At 37.6% G+C, this 24,532-nt stretch overlaps 1 protein-coding gene across 2 annotated transcripts in view; it reads left to right on the forward strand.

Moving 5' to 3' along the window:
* GCA (grancalcin) overlaps positions 1,698-24,532 on the forward strand; it is a 38,828-nt gene continuing 15,993 nt past the window's right edge. The window contains exons 1-4 of one of the 2 annotated variants that reach the window (XM_021075774.1): positions 1,706-1,886; positions 3,018-3,159; positions 6,545-6,718; positions 8,175-8,244. In XM_021075774.1, the coding sequence (XP_020931433.1) occupies positions 3,154-3,159; positions 6,545-6,718; positions 8,175-8,244 (250 nt within the window). In that variant the 5' untranslated portion in view covers positions 1,706-1,886; positions 3,018-3,153. Of the gene's footprint in view, positions 1,887-3,017; positions 3,160-6,544; positions 6,719-8,174; positions 8,245-24,532 lie in introns of both variants that reach the window. The other variant, XM_021075773.1, reaches the window with a different exon arrangement.

Consider the following 24,532-nt stretch of genomic DNA (forward strand, 5'->3'; position numbering starts at 1 on the left):
AGTAAAAAGGAGCTACTAGGTGGATGATGCAGAAGTAGCAGGTTTGAATCAGCCCGGAGAAAACTCTAAGCTTAGGAAAGTCCTGCTAGCAAACCTAAGCAATCTTTGCCCTGGAAAGAGAGATTATCTTTGCTATCCTGCAGCAAATCTTTTCTCTGCCCTTGAGGAAAATACCATCCCTATCTTGAAACTCCATGTGCAGAAATGCAAGGGACTCTTGGAGCCTACACAAATGTAATGTATCAGTAAGGCTAGTATGATGAAAAATGCACAACAATTCTAACCAGAGATTTAGACAGAGTGTGAATGTAAAACATTCTATCCTTTTCGAGCATTTCTTTGAATGTGTAGATAATCAAAGTAAAACTTCACAATGCTTTGTTTTGCTTTGTAGTGGTTATCACTTGATGGTTTAATGAGTCAAGTATTCTTTCTTCATATTTAATAGGTTTTTACCAACCCCCTTCATTTACTTATGCCATTATTTAACCTTACCGGCTAAAGTATTTCTTATTGTGTTAGGGGAACTAACCCACACTTTCTCAAGAGTGGCTTGTTCCTTAGCAATCTTCCTTTCTTTCTGCCTCTTCCTGAGAAAATGAGGTTCCCCAATTTCAGCATGTTTCTCCTCTGTATTGTAATTGAGCGACAGTTAACTCAGCTTTGCCAAGTTGATTTCATCTGCTAGTAGATATCCTTTTTTAAAGAAAACTTTTTAACAGTTGTCAGTCTTCAGAGATAACTCAGAATAATATCATCATGCTCCTTCTGTTTGTTTTTAAACTGACACTACAGCTGTCCTGTCCTTGCATGTGTGTGTGTGTGTGTGTCTTGTCCTTTTCACGCTGGAGCTACAAAATTCATTTGAGCTCCAGAGAAAAGCAGGACTGTCAATGACCATTATTAAATAAATCGAAGTCATTGAGCATTTAACTCTTCACTGATTAAAAACTCAGCTGTTTCTCTCTGTGGATATAATTAGGAGGCAATACTTAACAGTTTTCCCAGATGTTGAGTCATCTGTAGGATTGCCAGAATATATAGGATGCCCTGTATGTTATCAGCATATGAGCAGCGAATAATTTTTTAGTATGCATTTATGTCTTGTGCCATGTTTGGGACATACTTGTATTTTTAGGAAATTGTTTATTTGAAAACAAAATTTAACTGAACATGCTGTATTTTTATTTCATAAATCTTGCAACTCTAGTCACCATCTATTTACCAAACTATAATAATAGCCTTTTGGTAAAATTTGTTGTCAAGAGTATTTTAGCTCAGAAGCACTACCTTTGGAATAGAGGTCAAGGTTTCAAAGTTTTGAATTTGTGACATCAATGCTGCGCAAAAATAGGTCTAGGGTAACTGCAAGTTTTGAAATTCACAGGTATGTATTCGGTAGGAAAGGAATGGAGGAATACGTTAAAAGAAGTCATGGACTGGCCGGTTGGGGTTTCTAAAGATAAAAATACGGGCCTAGAAAGTCTTTTCAAAGACGGTGAAAGTTACCAAAGCAACAGACCTTCACTGTTTAGTGAGTAAAGAGCGCGAGACCTGAGCAAATTAATAGGAGCCGAGGAGGAAAAGGCTGGGCGCGTGAAGCCAATCAGAGACGAGATGGGTGGGACTAGACTCCTGGAAGGCGGGGGCTTCGGCAGTGTGGTCTCCGAAGTGTTGGATTCAGCCAATCCGAAACGAGAAGGGCGGGGCCTAGACTCCGGGAGGGGTTGGTCTTGAGGAACTGAAGCTCTTGGCAAAGGCGTCTTTCACTTACCTGCCTCTACACTTGCACCTCCGCTTCTCTGTCTGCAGAGCGGACGCCGACTCTCTGGGTGACGAGAGACACTGGTGGGATTGTCATGGCCTACCCAGGATACGGAGGAGGGGTGAGTCCTGGCTGCTTCAGCGTGGCCCTCGCCTCCGCCGGGAGTGTTGTCCCTGCGGGTGGTGCTGACGTGCCTGGTACTTCCTAGGTCGGTCCGTGCTTCCTCCGCCTGCTTCTAGTACCCCGCGGCGCCCAGCCCCCGCGCAGTGCTGGAAGCCGGGCTGGGGCCTCGCGGGGAGCTGCAGGTGTTCTGGTCACTGAGGGCCCCTTAAGCGAGTCCGTGTGAAGTCCAGGGGGTGGAGTGTTTTTTTTTCTCTGGAATGGAGGGAACAAAGCATCTTTTTTTTTCCCTTCTTGTTCCAGTCATCTTTTGTGGTCAATCCCTTCTCCTCCACCTCTTCCCCAGTTTTAATGGACATCCTCTTCCTGAATTTTTGACCAGTTCTTTTCCGTTTTTTGTTGCTTATGAATAAACTAAGACGTGACAAATATCTTCTAACATTGACTATTCCACCGAGGAATTTTTGGGGGGTGGGGGACGAGTAGGTGGAGAGGGTTATTTTTTCTTACGAAACTATTTATCCTGCATCACCTTTGGGAGTTGGGAGTTGTAATTTTAGTATCCATTATAGTAACATGAAATACAAACTTAAAATTTCAATTTATATGTATTTTAACCTAGGTAAGTATTACAGTCATCGGTATTTTCAAGCATAATATGTTTTAAGCATAGAAAACTTAGATGAGATATTCATGGAAGAAATAGAATGAAAAATGAGTTCCAAGAATAAAAAGAAAAAGGCAAATTTCTAAATGTTTCGGAAAAGCTTTATCTCTCTTTTTTTTTTTTAAGTAGGTGGGAGCAAGTATCAGATCATTATAGCATTTAGATAGCAAAGGATATTTTCCAAAGAGTGATGTAAAACTTTATTTGTAAATGTCAAGACTTATAGTATATTAGGCATTGCATTTCTCTATTTAAACTAAGACCATAGTATGTCAGTATAAAATGTGGGGAAAGGTATATAACTTTTTAACATTAATTTAGGGATGGGGAGCAAGTGTTTGAAGAACACTGACATATAAGGTACAGATGGTAGAGTTCTGTGCGTTGGTCTCTCACTTGTTTCCTTTCAGCCTATTGTGACTTATTACACAGTTTATATGAGCAGAATTCTCTCATATGATCTAGTTTAACAGATATAACCTTCACAAAATGGACAAGTAATTGAAAATATCTATGAAGAAACCAAGGCTCAAAGATAACACTAAAGAGGAGCTACCGTTGGGCTCAGCAGGTTAAGAACCGGACACAGTGTCTTGTGAAGATGCAGGTTCGATCCCTGGCCTTTCTCAGTGGGTTTAGGATTCAGCATTGCCATAAACCTGGGGTGTAGGTTGTAGATGCAGCTTGGATCCGCGGTTGCCATGGCTGTAGTGTATGCCTCAGCTGTAGCTCTGATTCACCCTTAGCCCAGTAACTTACATGTGCTGCAGGTGTGGCTGTAAAAAGAAAAAAAGACAATACTAAAGATTCAAAAATGTGCAAAATCACACAAAAATGACCTTGTTGACACTTTTTAAGTCCAAGGCTTTTTTTAGTCACATTACCAGGTAATGACGATGATCTGATGATTAGTTTTGATTCATTTAAAACTATCAGGACGACAACTTGAAATATGAATTCATTATAAATTATTTTTAGAAGTTAAGTCTGTAGGCTAGGGGCCCCAGTTTCCTTCCATGTAGGCCCTTCCACCTGGGTCTTGGACTTCTTCATTCTGGCCATGTTCTGAGTGAGAGAAACCGAAGTTGCTAGTCCTCTTAAAGTCTTAAGCCTGCAATGAATGTGGTATAGTTTCTACCATTTTCTACTGGATAAAGCTGGAAGCAGCCCAGCCCAGATTCAGTAAAGAAAGTCATCACCTTTGCATGGGAAAAGTAGCAAAGATTTTGCAGCCATCTTTAATCTGACCACCACCAAGCTGCCACGTTTTAGGATTTTGGAGAAGTGAATGTTGCAGGTCAGAAAGGAAAGGTAATAGAAGGTTTTTACTAAGGTCAGCTTCTTCATATAATACTGACTGGTTAGAAAACAAGTATGTTGAATCCTAAAGTCACAAATTGAGATACTGCAGTGGAGGGCTATACCCGGTCTTTTGGCACCAGCTTCACTGATATACTTGTGTTTAGTTTGGCGTCTCTTAAAGTTTTCTTAATTTTCCTCCTGTGGGCCTTAAGGTGGTGAGGGTCTCTAGGTTAGCCTTGGATATGCCCTAGGCCTTGATTACCCTCCACGTCATTGGAGGTCTGGAAGCCAAAGCCTGGGTGTTTGTTACTGCATCAGAGGAAAAACTGCTTTGGGAACTTTGCCAGTCTTTTTACCTCTGGGTTGAGACTTGTCCCAACACATTGGCCTGGAAGTTGGTGACTTAAAAAATAATATTTTATGCAAATTTTTGAGGGTTTTTTGTTGTTGTTGTTAAGCTTGATCATATCCTAGTCTACCTTAGTTAGAAACAGGAAGTTTTGTTTTTCCTTGAGTCAGTATTTGTAATTTGTAGAATTTTAGAAGGTCCATATCACTTACATTTTCAACTGTATTGGTAAAGAGGTGATCATAAGCATGTTAATATATATTATGTATGCATTTATTTATTTATTGCTTTTTTTATTTTATTTTATTTTTTTTTTTAAGAGCCATACCTGTGGCATATGGAAGTTCCTAGGCTAGGGGTCGAATCAGAGCTGCAGCTGCCAGCCTATGCCAGGGCCACAGCCATGCTGGATCCATGCCACATCTGTGCCCTATATACAGCAAGTGGCTTAACCCACTGAGCCAGGCCAGGTATCAAACCCACATCCTTATGGACACTGTGAGTTCTTAACCTGCTGAGCCACAATGGGAACTCTGATATATATATATATATATATATATATATCAAATTTTTTTTTTTTTTTGTCTTTTTCAGTTTTTAGGGCCACAGCCACGGCATGTGGAGGTTCCCAGGCTAGGGGTTGCATCAGAGTAGCCGCCAGCTTATGCCACAGCAATAGCAATGCTAGATCAACATTGGATCCTTAACCCACTGAACGAGGCCAGGGATAGAATCCAGTACCTCGTGGTTCCTGCGCCATGATGGTCACTCGGATATTTTTAAAAATTGAATTATCTTTGTGATTAGTTTCCTCTTTCCTCTTTTTTTATTCCTGAAACTGGCCTGTCCTTTGACAGTCTCTCCTTTCCAAGAAGCAACTTTTAAACAATTAATGTTTTTTAAAAAACGCATTATGTTGTTTTAATATTTATTGTTCCCTCTTTTGTACCTCATTGCTTCATAATGCAGTTTTTGACCACGTTCTTGAGCACATTTCCTGAAGCTCCCATACTTCCTCCCTTTTCACCTCCTACGTGGCAGCTTTTCAGACCACTTACAAAAGGCTCCTTACCTTTTGCCTTTTTTCCCTTTACACTTAGATTCCTTTGTCTTTTTGCCTTCCGTCAATTTCTGCTTCCATCAAGCCTTCAAAGATGCAGGTCAAGATTTTTCCAAATGGAATAACGAACAATCTCCATGCTTTTTCTCTCTCCAGACTCATTAAAAACATGAGTAAAGATATATATAAAAAAATGTATACCAGATTTCAAAGTGAAAAGAAGATAGTAACCAGAGCCATAGCAGAAAGCAAACAGTATGTAGGTCCTGGGGTCAGTCAGATGATCTCTATTTCACTCATGGTTTACTTCTTACTAGCTATTTGACTTTAACCAATTCAGGAAACCTTTTGAAGTTTCACGTCCTCAACTGAAAAAAGGACATGGTACTTTGTCACGTAAGAAATGGAAAGTATAGAACCGTACCTGCAATATGAAAAGTTCACAATACGTATTAGCTGCTAAGTATTGTTGTTGTTTGTGTTCTTGTTGTTATGCTGAGTATTAGGGTTTTTTTTGTTTGTTTTGTTTTTTTGTCTTTTTAGGGCCGAACCCGTGGCATGTGGAGGTTCCCAGGCTAGGGGTTGAATCAGAGTAGCTGCCAGCTTATGCCACAGCAATAGCAACGCTAGATCTGAGCCGTGTCTGTGACCTACACCACAGCTCATGGCAATGCCGGATCCTTGACCAAGGGATCAAACTAGCAATCTCATGGTTCCTAGTCGGATTTGTTTCTGCTGCACCACGACGGAAACTCCTGATTATTAGTTTTGAAGAGGACTGTTATTGGAATGCTCACATTATTGGTCTGGCCATTGGTATCTTTTTAAAAAATAAATATTTTCTGATGCAGGGGATGTTTCAACCCTATGTTGTTCCCTCTGATTAGTTTACAGTTTCTTTGTATTTATCTTCTATTCTTCTATATATGACTTTAGGTATTTTGCTTCTTAGTTTTACTATAGGTGAAATCTTGTATTTTTTACTTTTTGGTTCAGTGATGATGGTCAACACTTTTAAAAAGTGCACCTCATTTTTAAAGGCTAGAGACTTTTCTTTTACACTTTTAAACATGTTGGATAACAGGTTAAGGAGCTGAATTAGGTAATGCAGGACACCTGCCAGTTTGAGGCTAACAACTTTGGTGATGGTGAATTGAGGAGTTTTCAGTAACTGGATTTTTGCTTTTCGCCCATCTTCTCATAAATATTTTCTGTTAAACCAGCTTTAATGGCTATTAAGTCATATTTGTGCTAATACCTTTCTCCTTTTCACTCTTGTAGTTCGGAAATTTTAGCAATCCGATGCCAGGAATGCATATGCATGTGGGACAGCCAGTGCCAGGAGCAGGGCCAGCTGTGCCCCCTAGTGGATGCCCTGCCTACCCACCTTATTCGGACAGTTATCCCCCAGCTGGAGACCCCATGTGGACATACTTCACTGCTGTTGCTGGCCAGGTGAAATGCTAAATACATAGCACAAATATCAGTCTTTAAAAATGATTGCTATTTCTAACACGTCAACTTTTTAATGTAGTGTATCATTTTACATGTATGTGAAATTTGTATTTTAAACATATCTAGACAAATTTTCTTCTGAAGATCAGAGATGAGGGTAGTCATCATTACAGGGTCAATATTAAGAGGCTGATGAGGTGAATGGGGCAAGCACAGGGTCATAGCCTTTATTTAAAACTGAGTATTTGTTGATCACAGACTTTTGCATTAATTTTTTAAAAATATTGCCTTAGGAGTTCCCGTCGTGGCGCAGTGGTTAACGAATCCGACTAGGAACCATGAGGTTGCGGGTTCGGTCCCTGCCCTTGCTCAGTGGGTTAAAGATCCGGCGTTGCCGTGAGCTGTGGTGTAGGTTGCAGACGCGGCTCGGATCCCGCGTTGCTGTGGCTCTGGCGTAGGCCGGTGGCTACAGCTCCGATTCAACCCCTAGCCTGGGAACCTCCATATGCCGCGGGAGCGGCCCAAGAAATAGCAACAACAACAACAACAACAACAAAAAAACAACAACAAAAAAGACAAAAGACAAAAAAAAAAAAAAAAAAATATTGCCTTAAAACATTATTTCTTGTGACTACTCAGTTTTTTTAAACTTCTTTAAATTTAAATTAGTCTCACTTGCCTTGTATTGCTTATAATACTCTTTAGAAGTGTTTATAATATCTTTTAGAAGTAGTTTGTAGAAGTTTTTGTTTCTTGGGTCTTGTCCAAGTTATATGTTTTAAATTTGCACACTTGATCCTTTCTCAAAGCTCTTGTTTTGAATTTATGATAGCGTATGTGATACTTCCAATTACTCTGTTCACTTTTTGTAGAAAATAGGATGAGGTACTGAAACTTAGAGTAGTCAACCTGTTTCACTTCCATCGTGATTTCTTTTTTCCCATTAGAAGGTCAAACAAAAATATTTGGGCAAAAATCAGAAGAATGAGGGTACTGGTGTGGGGGAAAAAGATGTATTCGCTTCCCAATTAGAGTCAGTATTCCTTTAGAAATAATTTCCCCTCAAAATGGACATGAAAGGAAAGTTTTTGGAATTCTTTAGCATTTTTAGCATTTTTTTCTGTTCTAAGTAGAGGTATAATGATTCTCACAGCATATTATTTTGTGCCATTATAGGACAGAGTGATTATGCTGTTTTTCAGAAGTAGAGAAAATAAATTTATTTGAAACACTTGAATAATTTAATAAAATTTAATTGTAAAAAAGTATTCATTGCTGTTACAATATTCTTTACTATGTCATTGCTGTCAGTAATTATCTCTCTAATTTTGTAGTTGACGATAGTGATAGTTGGAAGATTACATATTTATTGATTCACTTAAAATAGCTAATTAGCTTTTTAGTATGCTTTTATAAACTGATTTTATTAATCAGGTTATAATTCTTTTTTTAACAGGATGGTGAAGTGGATGCTGAAGAACTTCAGAAATGTTTAACACAGTCTGGAATTAGTGGGACTTATTCTCGTGAGATCTTTTTTCCCCCTCTGTTAAAATTGGAATAGGAAATTCATTTTCTAACTTTTTTGTTTTCATACTTAAAATATTAAAAAAAATTTTTAGCACAGATATACATGCTCATAGCTGAAAGAGTTAGATAATTCTGCAAGGCTTGTTAGGAAAATACCCTTAGAGTGCATTCCTCCTTCCCCAGTGTAGGCCCCTCACAGGGGAAATCTCTTTCAACTTTTTCAACTAATTCTTTAGAAATTTGCCTCCATATCTCAAACTGGCATGCTTTTATCACTGTTAATCTTCAGTTTTGATGATTATTCATTGTGGACGGTGAGGATCTGACTCTTAGCTGTATCTCCACACTCCACACAGGACCCCTCCCCGCTCATTCACCCAGTCTCACTGTGGAGTCATTTTTGTTAGATCAGCAGTATTTGCCTTATTGTTATGATCTAAATGCTCTCCCTGAGTCTTGTGATTAGTTTTCCTTTTAATGTAACTTTTCGCCTTTTCTGAAATTAACCCTCATCATGGAGCTCTGTGTTGAACCCCACAGCTTGCACTCCTTCACCATCATTTTGGAACTTTCTTCTCCCTTGAGTTGGATCCCCCTTTATTCTATCTCGTACTGTCTTAAAATTCGATAAAATAGAACTCCCATTGTAGCTCAGTGGCTTACGAACCTGACTAGTATCCATCAGTTTCAATCCCTGGCCTCACTAAATGGGTTAAGGATTCGGTGTTGCCATGAGCTGTGGTATAGGTTGCGGACGCGGCTTAGATCCTGTGTTGCTCTGGTTTAGGCCAGCAGCTACAGCTCCAGTTTGACCCCTAGCCTGGGAACTTCCATATGCAGCAGGTGCAACACTAAAAAGCAATGTAACATTAATTAGCTTCTTAGTAAAACACTGCATGGGAGGTAAATTTTTTGAGACTTTTTCTGAAAATGCTTTTGTTCTACTCTCAGAATTAAGTGATTGGCTAGGTATAGAACCCCAGATGACAAGTCGTTTTCATTTAGAATTGTAAAGGTATTATTCCACTTTTTCTGTCTTCCATCTTTGCTTTATCATTGTTTCCTGCCTGTATATCACTCATGTTTGCTGTGTGGAGGCTTGCAAGATCTCCTCTTTGTCCTTAAGTCTGAAATTTCAAAGTGATATGCCTCATGTAGGGAATGCAGTGATCATGTTACTTGCTTTAGTTCTGGGGTATTTTCTTCAGTGCTATTTCCTCCATTTTCTCTTTCTGGAAAAGAGACCAGGTCATTTTTCTTATCTTTTCTTTCCTATTTCTTGGTTTCTTCTACTTTTAGGGAAATTTCATCAACTTTCTTTCTTTCTTTTTTTTTTAAACACGGAGCACTTTATGAATTGCCTTGCACTAGTGCCATACTAATCTTTCTCGTTCCAGTTTTAATATATGTGCTGCTGAATTGAGCGCTCAGCATTATCTTCTAAATTTTCTGTTGAGTCATTTCTCCTGTCATGTTTTTAAAAATCCAAGGGCCTTCTTTTTTTATGAATGAAATATCTTCCCTTATCTCTTTGAGATTGTTACTGCATTTTTTAAAAGTTTTTTTTTCTTCTATGTAACCCATTTCCTCCAGTTTTTTCCCAGTTTGTTTGCTTGGATGTCTTTTATGTTAGATGCTTTTCTCAGGTATCTGATAATCCTTGGTTGCTCATATTTAACTAAAATGCTGTTTAGAAGCTCTGAGAGCCTGTCAGGGTGTTGACTGTAGGCACACAGGCACACAATCTAGTGGTTTATCTGGGCAGTTTGTCCTCCAACACTTGGTGTCAGGATCTGTACAGATTTCCTTTGGGGCTGGTTGTCAAGTTTATATTCTGTCTGGAAAAAAGGAGGGTAGACTCAGCAGGGTTCTCAGTCTTTTGTAAACTGTCATTTAATTTCCTTGTTTTTAGTAGATAGCCCTATCCTCAACTGTGCCTGTATAGTACACAAATCACTACAGAGAATAAAACCTCAGCCATTTGCTGGTGTGGGAGTGAATGGGGTGCCATCCACAGAGCTGAAGCAAGGAGGGTATTTGGGGCCCTAAGTGCTCCTTACATAGACATTCACCAGTCCTTCTGTTTTTATCTCTATATCCACACCCATTTTCAGAAGTCCTGCCAATTCTTAAAATGTTTGGGGTCTTCTCCAGGGTTTTTCTGCTTCTCAGCTTTTCCTTTCTTCTTTTTCTTTTTTTGTTAGAGTTTATATATAACGTTCCTTCAATTTCTGCTGTACAGCAAGTGACCCAGCCATACATACATACACATAGATTCTTTTTTTTTTCTTCTTCACACTATATTCCATCATCTTCTAACTCAAGAGACTGGATATAGTTCCCTGTGCTATACAGCAGGACCCCCATTTCTTATCCATTCTAAATGTAATAGTTTGCATCTACCAACCCCAAACTCCCCATCTGTCCCCTTCTCACCCCTCTCCCCTGATGGCAAATACAAGTATGCTCTCCATGTCCATGATCTGTTTCTATTTTGTAAATAGGATCATTTGTGCCATATTTTATATTGTACATATAAGTGATATCATTGCTATTTGTCTTTCTCTTTCTCACTTAGTATGAGAATCTCTAGTTCCATCCATGTTGCTACAAATGGCATTATTTTGTCCTTTTTTATGGCTGAGTTGTATTCCATTGTGTGTATACACCACATCTTTTTTTTGTGTGCTCTAGAGGGCTACACCTGTGGCATATAGAAGTTCCTGGGTGAGGGGTTGAAACAGAGCTGCAGCTGCTGGCCTGTACCACAGCCACAGTAACAAGGGATCCAAACTGCATCTGTGACCTACACCATAGCTCACAGCAATGCAGGATCCTTAACCCACTGAGCAAGGCCAGGGATCAAACCTGCATCATTATGGATACTAGCCACGTTCCTAAACCACTGAGCCATGACAGGAACTCCCTGTACCACATCTGCTTAATCCATTTATCTGTATGTTTGTGTTATTTCTGTGTCTTGGCTATTGTGAATAGTGCTGCTATGAACGTAGGGGTGAGTGTGTCTTTTTAAATGAAACTTTTGTCCAGATATATGCCCAGGAGTGGAATTGCTAGATCATATGGTAGATAGTTCTATATTTAGTTTTTTGAGGAACCTCCATACTGTTTTCTATTGTAGTTGTACCAATTTACATTCCCATCAACAGTGAAGAAGGGTTCCCTTTTCTCCACAGCCTCTCCAGCATTTGTTATTTGTTGACGTGTTAATGATGGCCATTCTGACTCCTGTGAGGTAGTACCTCACTGTAGTTTGGTTTGCATTTCTCTAATAATTAGTGATGTTGAGCATTTTTTCATGTGCCTCCTGGTCATCTGTATATGTCTGCAGAAATGTCTGTTTAGGTCTTCTGCCCATTTTTTGATTGGGTTTTGTTGTTATTGAGTTGTTTGTATATTTTGAGATTAACCCTTGTCAGTTGCATTGTTTGCAAAGATTTTCTCCCATTCTGTGGGTTGTCTTTTCATTTTTTAAAATGGTTTCCTTTGCTGTGTAATTGGTTTATTTTTATGTTTATTGTCATTATTCTTGGAGGTGGATCAAATGACGTTGCTGTGATTTATGTCAAAGAGCATTCTGCCCATGTTTTCTTCTAGAGTTTTATAGTATATGGCCTTACATTTATGTCTTTAATCCATTTTGAATTTATTTTTGTGTATGGTGTTAGAGAATGTTCTAATTTCATTCTTTTACATGTAGCTGTCCAGTTTCCCAGCACCACTTATTGAAGAGACTCTTCCACTGTATATTCTTGCCTCCTTTGTCATAGGTGACCATAGGTGCTTGAGTTTATTTCTGGGCTTTATATCCTGTTCCATTGATCTATATTTCTGTTTTTGTGCCAGTACCATACTGTTTCAATGACTGTATTTTTGTGGTATAGTCTGAAGTCAGGGAGCCTGATTCCTCCAGCTCCATTTTTCTTTCCTAGGATTACTATGGCTATTTGGGGTCTTTTGTGTTTCCACATGAATTTTAAAATACTTTGCTCTAGTTCTGTGAAGAATGTCATTGGTAATTTGATAAGGATTTCATTGAATCTGTAGATTGCCTTAGGTAACATAGTCATTTTGACAATATTGATTCTTCAAATACAAGAGCATGATACATCTTTCCCTCTATGTCATCTTTGATTTCTTTTACCAGCATCTTACAGTTTTCAGAGTATAGGTCTTTTGTCTCTTTAGATACTTTTATTCCTAGGTATTTTATTCTTTTGATGTGATGGTAAATGGGACAGTTTCCCTAATTTCCTTTTCTGATCTTTTATTGTTAGTGTATGGAAATGCAATCAATTTCTGTGTAATATGTATCTGGCAACTTGATCAAATTCATTAATGAGCTCTACCAGTTCTCTGGTAGTGTCTTTAGAATTTTCTAGGTATAGTATCATGTCTTCTACAAATAGTGAGTCTTTCACTTCTTCTTTTCCAATTTGGATCCCTTTTATTTCTTTTTCTTCTTGGATTGCCATGGCCAGGATTTACAAACTTTGTTGAATAACAGTGGTGAAAGTGGGACATCCTTGTTTTGTTCAAATATTTGGATGTGGTTTGCTGATACTTTGTTGAGGATTTTTGCACCTGTCTTCATCAGTGATATTGGCCTATAATTTTCTTTTTGTGTGGTATCTTTGTCTGATTTTGGTTCAGGATCATGGTCACTTTGTCTTGGGTGTGTTCGTTCTTCTGCAGTTGTTTGAAAGTTTCAGAAGAACAAATGTTAATTTTTCTATGACTGTTTGATAGAATTCACCCATGAAGCCATCAGATCTTGGAGTTTTGTTTTTTGGAAGTTTTTTTAAAATCACATTTTCAATTTCAGTGTTTGTGATTGGTCTGTTCATATTTTCTATTTCTTCCTGGTTCAGTCTTGGTTAGTTGTACCTTTCTAAGAATTTGTCCATTTCTTCTAGGTTGTCCATTTTATTGGCATATAGTTTGTTGTAGTAGTTTCTTATGATGCTTTGTATTTCTGTGGTGTCAGTTGTAACTTCTCCTTTTTCATTACTAATTTTATTGATTTGAACCCTCTCCCTTTTTTCTTGATGAGTCTGGCTAAAGGTTTATCAATTTTTGGTTTTATCAATCTTCTCTATTGTTTCCTTTGTCTCTGTGTCATTCATTTCTGCTCTAATCTTTATGATTTCATTCCTTCTACTAATTTTGGATGTTGTCTTTTATTCCTTCTCCAGATGTTTTAGGTCTAAGGTTAGGTTGTTTGAGTTTTTTTTTTTAATTTTTTTATTGCCTAAGATAAGATTGTAATGCTATAAACTTACCTCTCAGAACTGCTTTTGCAGAGTTCCCGTTGTGGCTCAGTGGTTAGCAAACCCCACGAGCATCCATGAGGAAACAGGTTTGATCCCTGGCCTTGCTCAGTGGGTTAAGGATCCAGCATTGCTGTGAGCTGTGGTTTAGGTCACAGATGTGGCTTGGATCCTGCATTGCTATGTAGGCTGGCAGCTACAGCTCCAATTGGACCCCTAGCCTGGGAACCTCCATATGCTGTGGGTGTGGCCCTAAAAACAAAACAAAACAATAAACTGCTTTTGCTATATCCCATAGGTTTTGGATTGTTGTATCTTCATTGGCATTTGCCTTTAAATATCTTTTAATTTCTTCTTTGATTTCTTCAATGATCTGTGGGTTGTTTAATAGCATATTGTTTAGCTTCCAGGAGTTGGGGTTTTTGCTGTTTTTTTTTTTTTTTTTCCTTGTAATTGATTTCTAGGCTCATAGCTTTGTGGTTAGAGAAAATGCTTGAGATATTTCAGTGTTTTTAAATTTACCACGACTTGATCTGTGGCCCAAGATGTGATCTACCCTGGGGAATATTTCTTGTACACTTGAGAAGAATATATATTCTGCTGCTTTGCGGTGGGATGTTGTATAGATATCAGTTAAGTCTGTCTTGTCTGCTGTGTCATTTAAGGCCTGTGTTTCCTTGTTGATTTTTTTGTCTGGATGATGTGTATATTGATGTAAGTGGGGTGGTAATGTCCACCACTATTAGTGTGTTGCTGTTGATTTCTCCTTTTATGGCTGTTAGCAATTGCCTTATGTATTGTGGTGCTCCTATGTTGGGTGTATATATTTACAGTTGCTATATCCTCCTGGATTAATCCTTTGATCATAACATAATGTCCTTTGTCTCTTGTGACCTTCTATATTTTAAAATCTGTTTGTGAGTATTGCTACTCCCCCTTTTCTATGATTTCCATTTGTATGTAATACTTTCTTCCATCTCCTCACTTTAAGTCATTTTGTGTCCTTAAATCCGAAGTGGGTCCCTTTTTTTTTTTTTTTTTTTTTTTTAATTGGTCTTTTTTTTTTAGGGCTGCACTTGTGGCATACAGAGGCTCCTAGGCTAGGGGTCGAATTGGAGCTGCAGCTGCTGGCTTACACCACAGCCACAGCAATGTGGGATCCAAGCTATATCTGTGACCTACACCACAGCTCATGGAAATGCCAGATCTTTAACCCACTGAGCGAGGCCAGGGATTGAACCTGCGTCCTCATGGATACTAGTCGGATTTGTTTCTGCTGAGCCACGACTGGAACTCCTGAAGTGGGTCTCTTACAAGCAGCATACATATGCATCTTGTTTTTATATCCATTCATCCTGTCTGTGTCTTGTGGTTGAAGCATTTAATCCATTTACATTCAGTGTGATTATGGATAAGTATGTACTTACTGCCATTTTCTTAATTTTTTTGGATTGTTATTTTCAGTCTTTTTTCTTCTCTTCCTCTTTTGTTGTCTTGTGATTTGCTGACCATCTTTAGTGTTACATTTGGATTGCTTTTTTTTTTTTTTTTAATGTGTGTGTCCATTAGAGGTTTTTGATTTGTGGTTTCCATTATATTTTGATTTAACTATCTATATGTATGCAGAATTGTTTCTGGTTACTGGTCTTTTAATTTCAAATGCTTTTTCAATGTTCTGAATGTGTCTTTTCTTCTCATGCTTGCTAGTTTTGATATATTTGTCAATAGGTGAATTACTACTTTTATATCATCTTTGTCTTTACTAGTGAACTTTTTCATTTGTTACATACTTATTTCTAATTGTGGCTTTTCCTTTTCTGCTTAGAGAAGTTCCTTTAGTAGTTGCAGTAGAACTGGTTTGGAGGTGCTGAATTCTCTTTAACTTTAGCTTGTCTGAAAAGCTTTTGATCTGGACTTTCCCTGTGGCTCACAACTTAACTATTCCATTAAATCCGAATGAGAGCTTTCCTGGGTAGAGTATTCTTGGGTCTAGGTTCCTCCTCCTCTTCACCTCAAATATATCTTCCCACTCCCTTCTGGCTTTTAGGGGAGTTTCTGCTGTGAAATCATCTGTTATCCTTATAAGTGTTCCTTTGTATGTTACTTGTTGCTTTTTCCTTGTGACTTTTAATAGTTTTTCTTTTTTTAAAAAAAAAATTATTTATTTTTCTTTTTAGGACTGTACCTGTGGCAATATGGTAGTTTCCAGGCAAGGCGTTAAATTGGAGCTGTACCTCCTGGCCTACAACATAGCCACAGAAATGTGGGATCTGAGCTGTATCTGTGACCTACACTGCAGCTCATGGCAATGCCGGATCCTTAACCCACTGAGCAAGGCCAGGGATCAAACCAGCATCCTCACGGATATTAGTTGGATTCATTACTTCTGAGCCACAATGGGAACTCCTGTATTACATTTAAAAAAATACTAAAGTGTACAATGTTGTTCAATTTCTGTTGTAACAGCAAAGTGAACCAATCACATGTAGTTCCCTGTGCTGTACAGTAGGAGCCAACTGTCCATCTACTCCAAATGTTACAGTTTGCATCCACCAACCCCAAACTCTCTGTCCATCCCACTCCCTCCCTCCCTCCCCCCATACTTCTTAGCCAACCACAAGTCTCCTCTATGTCCATGGTCTGTTTCTGTTTTGTGGATAGGATCATCTGTGCCATATTTTAGATTCCACATATAAGTGATAACATGGTATTTGTCTTACTTACTTCACTTAGTATGAGAATCTCTAGTTCCGTCCATGTTGCTTCAGATGACATTATTTTGTCCTTTTATGGCTGAGTAGTATTCCGATGTGAGTATGTACCACAACTTCTTAATGCATTTATATGCTGATGAACATTTAGGTTGTTTCTGTGTCTTGGCTAATGTGAATAGTGCTGCTATGAACATTGGGGTGCATGTATATTTTTGAATGAAAATTTTGTCCAGATATATGCCCAGGAGTGGGATTGCTGGATCATATAGTAGTTCTATATTTAGTTTTCTGAGGAACGTCCATGCTTTTTTCCACAGTGGTTATACCAATTTACATTCTCACCAACAGTGAAGGAGGGTACCCTTTTCTCCACCCTTTTCCAGAATTTGTTATTTGTAGACTTATTAATAATGGCCATTATTAGATGGCTGGTGGGTGTGAGGTAGTACCTTATAGTAGTTTTGATTTGCATTTCTCTGATAATTAAGTGATGTTGAGCATTTTTTCATGTGCCTGCTGGCCATGCATATGTTCTCTTTGGAGAAATGTCTATTTAGATCTTCTGCCCATTTTCATTTGGGTTGTTTGTGTTTTTGTTGTTGAGTTCCATGAGTTGTTTATATATTTTGGAGGTTAGACCTTTGTTGCATCATTTGCAAAGAAATATTTTTTCTTTGTATTTAATTTTTGTCAGTTTGATTAGTATGTTTCTTACTGTGTTTCTCCTTGGGTTTGTCCTGTATGGGATTCTCTGTGGTTCCTCAGCTTGAGTGTTTCCTTTCCTAAAATATTAAGGAATTTTCAGCTATAATCTCTTAAAATATTTTCTCTGGCCCTTCCTCCTCCTTCTGGAATCCCTATGATGCAAATGTTGCTACCTTTAATGTTGTCCTAGATGTCTCTTAGGCTCTCCTTAGTTCTTTCCATTCTTTTGTGTGTGTGTGTGTGTCTTTTGTCCTTTTTTAGGGCCCCACCCGCGGCATATGGAGGTTCCCAGGCTAGGGGTCTAACTGGAGCCACAGCACAGCCACAGCAATGCTAGATCTGAGCCACATCTGTGACCTACACCAGAGCTTAACGGCAACGCTGGATCCTTAACTCACTGAGTGAGGCCAGGGATTGAACCCACAATCTCATGGTTCCTAGTCGGATTCCTTTCCACTGTGCCACAATGGGAACTCCTCTTTTCATTCTTTTTTCTTTATTCTTTTCTGTGGCAGGGGTCATTTCTGTAGTCACTTCTCATTACTAGAGAAGTTTCTCTGAATGTGTAGAGCACCCAAAATCATGATGAGGAGACACAGCGTTCTCTCATGAGTGTGACACTGGCTCTTGGTATTGCTTCTGCAACAGCCACTTGCCATTGATGATCATTCTCTTCCTTTGGGAGAGTAAGAGGGAGAGAAGTTTAATTCTCAGTTTAATTCTCTGTATCCTAATGGGGTGGGGGGAGAGAGCTAAAATCTGTCAATTTCTGAAAAGTTTTTTCCCACCATTCTTTGTCAGATATATTTACTCTTACATAGACTTGGTTGTATTTTGAGAACGAAGATCTGCTTATTTGACGACTCAATTTTTGTCATTTCTTCTTAACATATATTCAGATTCTCCCACTTAATGAATGTGTACCATGTTAACTTTAAAGCAGAAGCCATTTTACTCAGCAAAATGATGGAAAAAGTTTTCTCATGTAACCTTTACCACTCCCCCGCTCCCTACCTGAGTAGTTTCTGTATGAAGGACCTCTGGACTCTGATCCTGACTCTTCCACATATTATCGCTATGAACTTTGGAAATGATCTTTCTGGGCCTCAGCTGCTTTATTTGTAAAATTGGGACATTATAGATCTGGCATACCTATGTGAAATCATGAAACACACTACCTGGCTCATAGTACCTGCTTATTCAATGTTAGATGAATTGTAGTGTGAATATAGCATAACCACCTATTACTTTTTTTTTTTTTTTTTTCAGCCACCTTTTGGCATATTGAGTTCCTGGGCCAGGGATCAGATCCAAGCTGCAGTTGTGACCTGTGCCACAGCTGTGGAAACAGCAATTCTGTACCTACTGTACTGGGCCAAGGATCATACTTGTATCCCAGTGCTGCAGAGGTACCACAGATCCTGTTGTGCCACAGCGGGAACTGCTATAACCACCTATCAACGTTGACACCATATGAATCATTTAACGAAAGTCAGCTCTTTTAACTTGTGGGTATTTTTTCTCAGTGGGCATAAAATGTAGCTGAAATAATTCCTATTGTAAAAATTTCAAAATATTTTATAAAATAGCATAAAACAGTTGTAAGCATTTTTACTAATTTATTCATTTATTTTTAAGGACCTACTAGTAAGAATTCGGATACTTGACATATCCGAAAGGACATAGTATCTCCTTTATCAGGATTATGTAACTAGTCTTAAGATAAATCAGAATACTAGTTGAATGTAATTGTGATAAGGATTAGAAAAATTAAATTCTGCCTAGTAAGTCTTCAATTATAGTTCTATAACTATGAATGTGTTAATAATTCTAATAACCTGATTTTTCAAGGTAGTAAACTATCTTTAAATTTTTTATTTTAATTTATAATTGAAGTTTAGTTGATTTATAGTGTTGTATTAGTTTCAGGTATACAACATAATGATTTGATATTTTTATAGATTGTACTTCATTTAAAGTTTTTTATAAAATATTACCTATATTTCCTGTGCTGTACAATATATCCTTATAGCTTATCATCTTATTTACTATAAAAAATTTTTTATTATAATTGATTTACAATGTTCTGTCAATTTTTGCTGTATAGCAAATGACCCAGTTAAACATATATATATATTTTTTTTTTCTCATATTATCTTCTATCATGTTCTATCACAAGTGATTGGATATAGTTCCCTGTGCTATACAGCAGGACCTCATTGCTTATCCATTCTAAATGTAGTAGTTTGCATCTACTAACCCCAGACTCCCAGTCCCTCCCTCTCCCCCTTGGCAACCACAAGACTGCTCTCCATGTCTGTGAGTCTGTTTATGTTCTGTAGATAGGTTTACCTGTACCATATTTTAGATTCCACATATAAGTGATATTATATGGTATCTCTCTCTCTGTTTGTGACTTCCTTCGCTTAGTATGAGAATCTCAAGTTCCATCCACGTTGATGCAAATGGCATTATTTTGTTCTTTTTTATGGCTGAGTAGTATTGCATTGTATGTATGTACCACATCTTCTTAATCCATTCATGTGGTGATGACATTGAGCTTATTTCCGCATCTTGGCTATTGTGAATAGTGCTGCAGTTGAACATAGGGTACGTGTATCCTTTTGAATGAAAGTTTTGTCCAAATATATGCACATGAGTGGGACTGCTGGATCATGTGGTAGTTCTATATTTAGTTTTCTGAGGTACCTCCATACTGTTTTCCATAGTGGTTATATCAATTTACATTCCCACCAACAGTGAAGGAGAGTTCCCTTTTCTCCACATGCTCTCCAGCATTTGTTATTTGTCGACATGTTAACGATGGCCATTCTGACTGTGTGAGGAGGTATCTCATTGTAGTTTTGATTTGCATTTCTCTAATAATTAGTGATATTGAATATTTTTTCATGTGCCTGCTGGTCGTCTGTATGTCTTCTTTTGGAGAAATGTCTGTTTAGGTCTTCTGCCCATTTTTCGATTGGGTTCTTTTGTTGTTGTTGAGTTGTTTGTATATTTTGAGATTAAGCCCTCATTGGTTGCATCCTTCACAACTAATTTCTCCTATTCTGTATGTTGTCATTTTTTTTTAATGGTTTCCTTTCCTGTGCAAAAATTTTGGGGCTTAATTAGGTCCCATTGGTTTATTTCTGTTTTTATTTATATTGCCTTTGGCAACTGACCTAAGAAAACATTTGTATTACTGATATTAGAGAATATTTTTCTTATGTTCTCTTCTAGGAGTTTTATGGTGTCTTATTTTTTTGTCTTTTTAGGGCTGCACCCATGGCATATGTAGGTTCTCAGGCTAGGGTCAAATGGGAGCTGTAGCTCCTGGCCTACACCACAGCAACACAGGATCTGAGCTGTGTCTGCGACCTACACCTCAAGGCAATGCCAGATCCTCAACCCACTGAGCAAGGCCAGGGATCAAACCTGTGTCCTCATGGATACTAGTCAGATTCATTTCTGCTGAGCCATGATGGGAACTCTGCTGTCTTATGTTTAAATCTTTGAACTATTTTGAGTTTATTTTTGTGCAAGTTTTAAGGTGTGTTTTAATTTTGTTGATTTACATGCAGATGTCCAGTTTTCCTAGAACCACTTGCTGAAGAGATCGTCTTTTTCCCATTTTATATTCTTGCCTCCTTTGTTGAAGATTAACTGGGTTTATTTCTGGGCTCTCTTTGCCATTCCATTTGTCATATGTTGTTTTTGTTCTAGTATCATTCTATCCTGATTACTGTAGCTTTGTAATGTTTTCTGAAGTCCAGGAGAGTTAGGCCTCCTGCTTGTGGTTTTTTTTTTTTTTTTTCTTTTCTTTTCTTCCTCCCTCAGGATGGCTTTGGCAACTTGGAGTCTTTTATGGTTTCATTTAAATTTTTGGATTGTTTATTCCAGTTCTGTGAAAAATGCCATGGGTAATTGATAGGGATTGCATTGAATCTGTAGATGGCCATTTTAATTATAGTAATTCTTCTAGCCCAGGAGCATGGGATACTTTTGCATTTCTGTGAAATCTCTTTAATTTCCTTGATTAATGTTTTATACTTCTCAGCATAGAAATCTTTCACTTCCTTGGTTAGGTTTATTCCCAGGTATTTAAGTTTTTTGAGTGTGATTTTGAAAGGTATTGAATTTTTATATTCCTTTTCTAATATTTCATTGTTAGTATTCAGAAATGCAACCAATTTCTGAATGTTAATCTTGTATCCTGCTGCTCTGCTGAATTCATTGTTCAGTTCTAACTGTTTTTGTGTGGAGTCCTTAGGGTATTCTATGTATAGTATCATGTCATCTGTATATAGTACAGTTTTACCTCTTCTCTTCCAATCTGGATACTGTTTATTTTTCTTTCTTTGTTTCTTTCTTTCTTTCCTTCTTTCCTTCCTTCCTTCCTTCCTTCTTTCTTTCCTTCCTTCTTTCTTTCTTTCTTTCTCTTTCTTTCTGTCTTTCTGTCTTTCTGTCTTTCTGTCTTTCTCTTTCCCTTTCCTTTCCTTTCCTTTTGTCTGCTTTCTGTGGCTAGGACTTCCTGTACTATATTGAATAAAAGTTGTGAGAGTGGACATCCTTGTCTTGTTCTAGTTTTTAGTGGGAAAGCTTCTCAGCTTTTCTCCATTAGTATTATATTGGCTGTGGGTTTGTCTTAAATGGCTTTGATTATGTTAGGATGTTTCTTGTATACCCATTTTGGTAAGAGTTTTAACATAAATGGATGTTGGACTTTTTCAAACACTTTTTCTGCATCTGTTGAGATGATCATGTGGTTTTTGAATTTTCTTTTATTAATGTGGTGTATGATTGATTGTCTTCATTGAACTATCCTTGTTAATTTGGGATGAATCCCATTTGGTTGTGGTGTATGATCTTTTTTATGTGTTGTTGGATTCAGTTGGCTAGAATTTTGTTGAGAATTTTTGTGTCTATATTCATCAAAGATATTGGCCTGTAATTTTCTTTTATGGTAGTGTCTTTGGTATTAGGTTGATGATGGCTTTGTAGAATGTCTTTGGGAGTGTTCCGTCTTCTTCAGGCTTTTGGAAAAGTTAAAGTAAGATTGGTATAAGTTCTTTGGATGTTTGGTAGAATTTGCCTCTGAAGCCATCTGGTCCTGGACTTGTGTTTGGGAGTGTTTTTATTACATATTCAATTTCATTTCTAGTGATCTGTTCAGTTGATTTATTTCTTCTTGATTCAGTTTTGGTGGTCTGTGTTTCTCTGGAAAGTTTTCCATTTCTTCTAGGTTGTCAAATTTGTTGGTATATAGTTGTTCATAGTATTTGTTTTTTTTGTTTGTTTGTTTGGTTTTTTTTTTTGTATTTCTGCAGTAGCTGTGGAGATCTCTCCTTTTTTCATTTATTTTGTTTGTATGAGTTCCTTCTGTCCTCTTGATGAGTCTGGCCAGAGGTTTGTCAATTTTGTTTACCCTTTCCAAGAACCAGCTTTTGGTTTTGATTTTTCTACTGTTTTTTTTTTTTTTAATCTCTATTTTGTTGATTTCCTTCCTTCTGCTGAGTTTAGTTTTTTTTTTTTTTAATTATTCTTTTTCTTTTCTTTTCTTTTTTGGTCTTTTTGTCTTTTTCTAGGGCCACACTTGTGGCATGTGGAGGTTCCCAGGCTAGGGGCCTAATCGGAGCTGTAGCTGCCAGCCTACATCAGAGCCACAGCAATGCAAGATCTCAGCCGCACCTGTGACCCACACCACAGCCCATGGCAATGCTGAATCCTCAACCTACTGAGCAAGTCCAGGGATTGAACCCACAACCTCATGGTCCCTAGTTGGATTTGTTAACTGCTGAGCCTTGATGGGAACTCCTATTCTTCTTTTTCTATTTCTTTTAGGGGACACATTATGTTGTTGATTTGAGATTTTTCTTTTTTGAGGAAGGCCTGTTTTGCTATGAATTTCCTTCTAAGAACTGTTTTTGCAGCATCCCATGGATTTTGAATGGTTGTGTTTTTATTTTCATTTGTCTTGAGGTGTTTTTTAATTTCTTTTTTTATTTCCTTGTTAGACCCATTGGTTTTGTCATAGCATATTTAGTTTCCATGTAGTCTTTTTTTTTTTTTTTCATTTCTTTTCCCGGGGTTGATTTCTAGTTTCATGCCATTGTGGTCGGAGAGGATGATTGAAATAATTTCTATACTCTTAAATTTGTTGAGATTAGTTTTGTGCCCTAGTATGTGATCAGTTCTTGAGAGTGTTCTGTGTACACTTGAAAAGAATCTATATTCTGTTTTTTTGGGATGTAGTGTCCTGAAACTATCAATTAAATATAACTTTTCTTTTATGTCATTTAGGATCTCTGTTGCCTTTTTGATTTTCTGTCTAGCGGATCTATCCATTGATGTGAGTGGGGTGTTAAAATACCCTACTATTATTGTATTCCCATATATTTCTTCTTTTATGTCTGTTAGTATTTGTTGTACGTATTTGGGTGCTCTTATATTAGGCAGATATATATTGATGATAATAATATCCTCTTTTTGAATGGATCCTTTTATGATTAAATAGTGTCCTCCTTTACCTTTCTTTATGGCCTTCATTTTAAAGTATTTTTTTGTCTGGAGTGCCTGTTGTGGTACAGCAGAAATAAATCCAACTAGGAACCATGAGTTTGTGGGTTCAATCCTTAGTAGGTTAAGGATCCCGTATTGCCATGAGCTGTGGCATAGGTTGTAGACACGGCTTAGATCTGATGTAGCTGTGGCTGTAGCTGCAGTTTGACCCCTACCCCGGGAGCCTCCATATGCTGTGGGCGTGGCTCTAAAAAGCAAAAAAATAAAATAGTTTGTTTTGTCTAATAGGAGTATTGCAACTCCAGCTTTCCTGTCTTTTCCATTCTAATGAAATATATTTTCCATCTGCTCACTTTCCATTCATGTGTTTTTTTTGCCCTAAGGTGAGTCTCTTGTAGGCAGCATATTGTAGGCTCTTGTTTTTTTTTTTTTTTTAATCCAGACGGCTACTCTTTTGTCTTTTGATTGGAGCATTCTGTCCATTGACATTTATGATAATTATTTATAAATGTATTTATTACCATTTTAAATCTTGTTCTCCAGTGGATTCTATGTTTCTCCTTTGTTCCTTTCTTTGTTTTTGTTTTTGTTTTTTTTTTTGGTAGGATGATTTCCTACTATTTTATGCTTGTTTCCTCTTCTTTTTAGGTTTTCTGATTGTATGTTTTGGTATTCATTTGTGGTTGCCCTGTCTTTCAAGTATGCTGTTTCCTATATCTGCTTGGTTTAGTCTGATAGTCATATAGGCTCAAACACATTCCAAAAAAAAATAGTCTAGATTTTCTTACTTTGCCACATTTTATGATTTTGATGCCCTTTTTTACATCTTCATGTTTGTCATTTTGCTGTTCCCTGTTTCTCATTGCTTTTATAAATAGGGTTTTTTTTCCTCTTAGATCTGTATACTGGCTTATTTCTTATAATGATTTTTATTTTTTCCATTATAGCTGATTTACAATGTTCTGTCAGTTTTCTACTACATAGTAGGGTGACCCAGTCACACATAAATGTATACATTCTTTTTTCTCACATCATAATGCTCCATCACAAGTGAT

Source organism: Sus scrofa, chromosome 15 (assembly GCF_000003025.6).
Source record: "Sus scrofa isolate TJ Tabasco breed Duroc chromosome 15, Sscrofa11.1, whole genome shotgun sequence".
NCBI classification, from domain to species: domain Eukaryota; kingdom Metazoa; phylum Chordata; class Mammalia; order Artiodactyla; family Suidae; genus Sus; species Sus scrofa.